General features: G+C 39.0%; 1 protein-coding gene across 1 annotated transcript in view; it reads right to left on the bottom strand.

Moving 5' to 3' along the window:
* ASPH (aspartate beta-hydroxylase) overlaps nt 1-8,428 on the bottom strand; it is a 188,214-nt gene that overhangs the window by 111,507 nt on the left and 68,279 nt on the right. Inside the window, exon 13 of the mRNA XM_023727723.1 lies at nt 1,093-1,134. Within this exon, the coding sequence (XP_023583491.1) occupies nt 1,093-1,134 (42 nt within the window). The remainder of the gene's footprint in view (nt 1-1,092; nt 1,135-8,428) is intronic.

Below are 8,428 nucleotides of genomic sequence, written 5' to 3'. Positions count from 1 at the left end.
TGTGCTAGGCATGGTTCTAGGCATAGACGATGCAATAATGAGCAAAACAGACAAAAATGTATTTTTACAACATGTATAAGGCAAGGTCATGGAAGCTCCATAGACACATCCAAACTCCCTGAGGGACTGAATTGCTGGGCTGAAGGCTGTGGGGATCATGGTCTCAGGGAACATCTAACTCAGTTGACATAATATAGTTTATAAAGAAATTGTTCTACATTCTACTTTGGTGAGTAGCATCTGGGGTCATAAAAGCCTGTGAGTGGCCACCTAAGATACTCCACTGGTCTCACCCCTTCAGAAGCAAGGGAGAATGAAGAAAACCAAAGATATGAGGGAAAGATTAGTCCAAAGGACTAATGGACCACAACTACCACGGCCTCCACCAAACTGAGTCCAGTACAACTAGATGGTGCCTGACTACCACCACTGACTACTCTGACAGGGATCACAACAGAGGGTCCTGGATAGAGCTGGAGAAAAATGTAGAACAATGTTCTAACTCACAAAAAAGACCAGACTTACTGGCCTGACAGACACCGGAGAAACTCCGAGAGTATGGCCCCTGGACACCCTTTTAGCTCAGTAATGAAGTCATTCCTGAGGTTCATATCTTCATCCAAAGATCAGATAGGTCCATAAAACGAAACAAGACTAAAGGGGCACACCAGCCCAGGGGCAAGGACAAGAAGGCAGGAGGAGGCAGGAAAGCTGGTAATAGGGAAGCCAAGGTCAAGAAGGGAGAGTGTTGACATGTCATGGGGTTGGTAACCAATGTCATAAAACAATATGTGTACTAACTGTTTAATGAGAAGTTAGTTTGTTCTATAAACCTTCATCTAAACTACAATAAAAAAAAAAAAGTATCTTTACAGAATCTTCAACCAGTGGGAGATTCAGACAATTTCTCTCCAGAGACTTAGCTCTTAATGTTTATTAGATAGAATATTAATAAATGTTCCTTGATAAAATCAGTGAACTAAGAAATCCACTGGTAAGTTAACTAGTGATATAAAATAAAATCACTATGCTACTCTTGGATGGTATGACAACTTTCCCCTATGTTAAAGGCTGTTTATTTGATAATCTCACCTTTTTCTTTTTGTTCTGGATCATTTGTCTTTCTACTTGTTTCTGAAAATTAAAGATAAAACAAAATAAGTATTGTGTAAACCACCATTCAATATCTCAAAATATAAAACTATATTTAAATTAATGTGAATAAATACAATTTAAGAAAAATATTTCTGGCCATATAATTTAATTTTATTCAACCTTGAATTCTTTACACATGGAATTTATTGTAAAATGTTAAAATTTAGCTAATGTAAATGACCTATTAAAGTCACCAAGCACTGACAAGGTATCAGGTAAGATAAGACAATTCGGAGTGGGTGATCTCCACCAACTCTAAGCATCTACACAGGTTCAAAGGCAACCTGATATAGGGAGAATCTTCATCAAATCTTGTTCAATATTTTTACTGTCTCCTAAAACTGTAAGACTACTTCTATAATAGCCACCGTATGCTTTAAGGAATGCAGCATGCCATGTTACTTGGAACACTCGTCTCACCACTCAAAGACTCAACACACACAGGACGATCTATCGGTGGCTCCTGTGGGTATACAGCTATCAGGCCACTTGCCAAGGAGCCTGAGAGGAAGCCTTAGCCTCTCACTAAGTCAATCACACTTTGTGTCCCTCCCACAAATAGGACAGTGAAATCCAGCAAGAACACCGACTGATCAAAGAACATTTCACCCCTACATGGAAAATAACAGCATTGCTTGACCTGTATTTACAACTCCATTTCTGTATTTCTAACCTCAGATCAGGTCTAGTTTAATATAGATTTTTGTAGCTGTTAGCTGTCATTGAGTTGGTCTCCTACTCCTGGCTACCCTATGTAAAACAGGATCAAACCACTGAGATCCATAAGGTTTTCATTGGCTGATTTTCAGAAGTAGATCGCTAGGCCTTTCTTCCCAATCTTAGTCTGGAAACGCCTCTGAAAACTGTTCAGGATCATAGCAACATGCAAGTCTCCACTGACAGGTGGGTGGTGGCTGCACCTGAGCTGAGCTGCACTGGTTGGGAATCGAACCCAGGTCTCCTACATGGAAGGTGAGAACTCTACATTGAACTACCACTGACCCCCTAATATAGATAAAGATCTATTTAATTTTCAAGTAGATCCAGGAGATTATAGTCCCAAGAACTGCACATTCCTTCCTAGTCTTTGTGTATTTCTAGGAACACGTGTGTACGTGTATGTGTTGGGTGTGGGTGGGGCAGAGTTTGGGAGATTGAAAAAAAAATCACAAACCCTGTCCTTTCCCCACAGTAGGTATGAAAGGGTGTGGCTGCAATTAGGGGGTGCGATCATGGGGCATTAACACAGATCACTCAATTCTGATGGTCCTCAGATTCCCACATTCATTCACATAAAGCATTTCATTTTAGGGGGATGAAAAATAAATCTGAGGCAGGCTTCTGGAGCAGGAAAGGGGCTTTTGTAGGTCAAGTGCTTTTGCTACTTTGAGACCCTAGATGAGAGGAAGGAAAGGGAAACAACTTTGAAACCTGCAGTGTGCCAGGCTTAGTGTTAAGCCATCACATGTGGATTGTCTAGTCTCCTGACACCCTCTGTGGAGGTAATAATCGTCCTCTTTGTGCAAAGGAAGAAACTGGGGCTGAGAAAGTAGAGTACCCAAGGTCATCAAGTCTAGTGGTTTATATGATTCCTACCCACATGCTGTTGGCACCATACTTGCTGTACCTTTCTCGAAAGAGAAATGAAGGGGTAGAGAAGTGCAGGTCTTGATTTTTGCAAAGGGCAGGTTCTATAAAGTAGACATGCCCCCTGGCCAGTGCTGCAGGAGGTATGCAGGATATAAAAGACTTCTAGACAATGTTCTACAGTCTACTTTGGTGACTAGTGTCTGGGGTCTTAAAAGCTTGTAAGCAGCCATCTAAGATACAACTCTCGGTCTCTTCTAGTCCGGAAGAAAGGAGAGTGGAAAAAAAAACAAACAGAAACAAAACTAAACATTGAAGGAAGCCATTAGTCCAAAGGACTAATGTACCACATGAACCACAGCCTACCCGACCCTGAGACCAGAAGAACAGATGGTGCCTGGCTGCCACTACCGACCACTCTGACTGGGATTACAATAGAGGGTCCCAGAGTGGGAGAAGAATGTAGAACAAATCATCAAATTCACAAAAAAAGACCAGACTTACTGGTCTGACAGAGACTATGGCCCTCGAACACCCTTCTAACTCAGAATTGAAGCCACTCACAAAGTTCACCTTTCAGCCAGAGATTAGGCAGGCCTATAAAACAATAACACACGTGAGGAATGTGCTTCTTAGATCAATCAAGTACACAAGATCAAATGGGCAGCACCTGCCCAAAAACAAAGACGAGAAGGCGGGAAGGGACAAGAAAACTGAACTAATGGAACCAGGTAACTCAGGATGGAAAGAGAAAGGGGAGTTGCTGACACAATGCACGACTGCAACCCATGTAACCAAATGATTTGTGTATAAATTTTTGAACGAGGAAGTAATTTGCTCTGTAAACTTTCACCTGAAGCACAACAACAACAAAAAAGACTTCTAGATCTCTGTTGAATGGTCTAGAATTTCTGAGCTTTTTAATCATTACCTCCTTATTATAAAATTAGTTGGCTCAACTAGACCATTTAGTACCTTTCACTTGATAAACACTAAGCGAGCATTTAATGTCTGCTTGACTCCTCTAGGCATCAGGGATCATACAGCAATGAAGAAATGGTCAAAGACCTTGGTTCTCCAGGAGCTCCTTCTAGCAGCCTCAGTAGTGCCTGCAGGAAGAATATGGACCCCCCTCATCTTCCAGCAATCCATTCCCTGGAACATGGTTGCTGTGATTTGGAAAATTAAACACAGAATGCAAATTCTGTGTATAACACAAGTTCTGACTAGAGAGATCAGATGGGAGCTGGTCATGAGGGTGAGTTTAGTGCTCTCCACAGATCTTCCTGTCCAAGGGGGACAAGCAAGGGAGGAGGAGCTGACTGTAACTGGCCACATTTCAAACAGAAGTGATACACACTGCTCCCAATGTGACAGAGTCCTAGCCAGGTCTCTCCATGTCCTTTGGAGTAAGTCTCCCAGGAGCTCAGGGGAAGGGTATGGTTTTGCATGCCCCCAGGATGAAGGGTCCCCATCTTTCTCTCCCTCCCATGCAGTGCCTGGGGTGGGGTGAAGAGCCTGAACTAAGAAGGCCTAGTCCAGATCACTCCAGGCCCTCGGGCAAAAGCTCTCCCCTTTTCATTCTTGTGTCTCCCTCTGTCCCTTACCTCACATCAACAAGCTGAGATCTGAGACTTGTTTGGGTATGGGGAAAATGCACAGAGCAGGCGTTTCAGCCTCTGCTTTTCAGTAACTAAAGTTAGTTATGAGATCCAGCTTAACTCACTAGCACTCTACACAGCTAATTATTTAATAAAGTATTACTTTGCCTTACTTTATGTAAGCATATTCTCTATATGGTTCCCTGGGAGAACTTACGTGGTCCTCCGTGAGGCACAGAAGAAAATGACTGAGCACTCACTATATGCCAAGCATTGTTCTAAGCAACTTAACAGAGATTACTTCATTGAACCCTTTCACCAACCCTGGGAGGTAGTTTTAATGTTAAACATAAGGAAACTAAGGCTTAGAGGCTAAGGAATCATGCTCAGGGTTACAGAACAAATAAAACTCATTTGAGAGGCCATACTCTATAACAATACTGCTTTAATTACACCCTTTACACCCCCATAACAGGTAATCCATAAATTAAAGGGAGCCATTACATGCTCAGTCCAACCCTGAAAATCACGTTAAGTACAAAAATAATAAGATTTCTATTTGTCAAGCTCACTTGTAACCCATATTCAGTATTTAAACACACATATGCAAAAAGAAAAATGATGGTACAAATTCTTTCTGTATGAACATTACTTTTTCTACTGCTCAATATTATTTTAAGAGAAAATCTTGCTAAAAAAATGAGACCTTGATCTTTTAAAAATTGTCATACAACCATAAAAAAAGAAAAAAAAGTTTTATGGATTCAACTGTACTGAACCCTATTAAGTTCCAGCCACTGTGCTAAGCTGCCTACTGAGCCATTCCTGTTGGACCCAACACAACTCCAAAGCTAATTTCCTCCCAGGCCTGCCTATCCTTCTGAGTTCCTTATCATACCGGCCACTCCCAAGACCCAGACCTGAGACTCTGCTTGCTCTCTGACCTCCCACATCATCCAGCCTTCAACTCGCATCTTTCACACCTGGTCTCTTCTTCTCCATCTCTTTACAGTGTTTCCTTAGACAAGGCCATATCACCATTACCTGGACTATTACTAATTAGTCTTTGAACCCATCTCCTGCCTGCTCGTGGGCCTCCCTCCAAGTTTTTCCACCTTCCACACTGCTGCCTGTGGGAAGGCAGGTGCTTTAGCGTCTCTGACCCTTAAGTCTGAAGGCAGACACCATGGATAGCACCTGTCTGCTGAGAAAACTCTGCCTCCTAACATACATGAAGTACTTAGTAAAATAGACACACTCAATAAATGTGGGTCTGCTTACCCTTACCTTAAAGTCTTTATTCTTTCTTCTGGGCATGTTGGGAGGTGAAAAAAAAGAAAATCCCTTTCCAGAATGCCGAAAATTTCTTCCCTACCTGTCTAGTTCTCCTTCCTTCACAAACAATGAAGCTTGGAAATAGGAGAGAAGAAAGAGAACCTTCCATATGCTTTTCTGATTTTCCTTCACTAAGACTCTTTAATCCGTTTCAACCACAAGGAAGTTAATATCCTCACAGTCCGGCAGTCATGGAGGTTCTGAAACTTCTAGATTCAGAACAAAAACCTCTTCTTCCAATGATGGACAGAGGGGCCATTTCATTTTAACCCTGCCCCCAGCAATGTCGTATGACAGTAAAAGTTAAACAAAATAGATAAATATCACCTATCAGAAATATGTTAAAAAAAAAAAAAAAGGGCTGAAAGTATTCCTTTGTGATTTTGGTCATAAAAAATGCTAATCTTCTAAAATACCAGTAGGTATAAATAAAATGAACTGATTTTATTATGTAACAAAATAAAAAATACTTAATATACTTCAAAATAATGACAATATAAAGAATTCTTCTGTATTTTATTGCACTCAAATAACATTAAACAGAAGACATTTACATCATTTTTAGAAAATCCACTGACATTGCTCATCTTGGCACATATTTGTAAATACATGGCTCATTAATTCAGATACATGGAATTAAAATGCATTTGAAGTTGACCACAGCATAATGAATCCTCAATTTCCAGAGTTCTAGAGATTATTATATACAAAACTTCAGTAAAACTTGTTTCACTCATTCATCAGTTCTATGTCACTCCCAAGTTTCCCTAAAAAAATAAGGCTTTACAAAAAGTAGTGTTCTATAATCCATAACATGAACTACGTGCTTTATCTGAATTTGAGTATCAATTCTGTACCACCATCTCACAGCTTTAGAAAATTATTGCTTTTCTTATGATTATTTTGAGTTTCACTACACATTGATTCAGCATGCAGAACTCACTACATTGAAACTATGATCTACAATGATAAAAATATATAATCTCTTTGATTTTACCCCAAAAAGCAGGAAAAAAAAAAAAGTTATCTTAAAACAACGTTAACATAATCAAGAGCTACCCCAGGCTCACTTCTTATGGCTTTTTTTTTTTTTTTAATAGCTCATGGCTCTTTCAAAATGATGTCACAGCTACCTTCTTTTCTAACAGATGAATATTTTCATCACAGCAACTATTTCTGAGCCAAAAATAAACCTTTTTTTTTTTTTTTTTAAAAAAAAAAAAAAGAAGTATATCTTCAGTGTAAAAAGAAAAAGGCTCATTTGCTGTGAAATAGCAGCAGGCTTCGGGCTCTGTGAGTGCTTTTCACACATCCTAAATCAACCCATCTGGAAGCATGACTATTTAGGAAAAGCACTGCAGTCACTAGTGTTTGTGAGGCTATTACTTAGTTAGCCAAAGGCAAAACAATCTTTAAGTTATGCGCCACGAACTTACATAGGTTTTCTAAAATTTAAACAAACACCAAATAGACTACTGCTAGGATATGATGAACCTGAGGTGCCAAAAGGCATTGCTACATCCGAAGTCAGGCCATTCTCCCTTTGTCCTAACAAGGAATTTTAATTTTCCCCCACATTTTGAAAAATAAATTAACCAGGATAATTTATAATGTTTATTGAAATATTATTCTTTTTTATAATTAACCAGCTAATTGCTACAAAAATCTCAAAATTTGAGTTTTAACCTGAATTCTCAAAGCTAATGCTGAAATTTGTGATAAGAATATCAGTGCAGATATATACAACTTAAACTGTCAGAGTTAATGATGACTTAGCATTTTTAAGAGTGTTACTGCAAGGCACTCTTAGTGGCTTTTAAGTCATGTTTACCACAGTCTGCACACATCAATCCAATACAGTTAGTGTTAACTTCTAATAGCACACATTAAAACCGTGCCAAGACATCTGCTGCCACATCATCGATAGTCTTAACTATTGTCTGAAAAACACACATAAATGTAGGTAAACTGAAAAGCTGTGTCACAAAAAGAAAAAAGGAAAGAAACCTAACGGATCCACTAATGCTATCAAGAAAGGACATGCAGGAATGTAAAGTTACATGTAATTTTTGTTTCTAAAAAAAAAAATCTAAAATGACAGTGGACTACAACTCATTCAAAACATCTTTAGGGTCCATTTCCAAAGATCTTGATTTGCTCAGTAATTACTTCGCAAGATCTATCACAGCCATCTTTTGGAGCGTATGGTTAGGCTGGTCCTCCTGTGGTAGTAGGGGAATCTTTTTTGAAGCTTTAAGTATCTGCAAAAATAAGGGGAAATCTAAATTAAAGGACCAACCAGAAACAGACTGTGAAATTGCTTCATTTTCATTCCACTCTAAAAAAAGCCCACCAGCAGAAATAAATTTTTTTTTTTTTAAGGGGAATTTGATAACAGAATGATTAACTACCTAGAAATGTCCCTGGGGATTATTTGCCAAGTTGCTGATGAAAATCTGAGGTTCGTTAGAGCATCTGAGAATTAAAATTGAATTGAAAAATTTAAATGTTTTGAGAAATTCACCCCTCCCCAACTTTTTACAAATGTTTTCTTATTCTGAACTTTGGTATCTGATGTATTTTATACTATTATTTAACACTGGATTTATGTTATGATTAGATTAGAAAAGGTCTGTACACATATAGGTTTAGCCAAATTTTCATGTAATTTCTAAACCTGGATTAAGATATGTTTTTTCCTCCTTCCCTCCTTCTTTCCTGAACCCTTCCTTCCTTCTTTCCTTCCTTCC

This window comes from Trichechus manatus, unplaced genomic scaffold, assembly GCF_000243295.1.
Source record: "Trichechus manatus latirostris isolate Lorelei unplaced genomic scaffold, TriManLat1.0 scaffold00018, whole genome shotgun sequence".
Lineage (NCBI taxonomy): Eukaryota > Metazoa > Chordata > Mammalia > Sirenia > Trichechidae > Trichechus > Trichechus manatus.
Note: the sequence above shows the minus strand (reverse complement) of the source record. Positions and strands in the feature narration are given on the sequence as shown.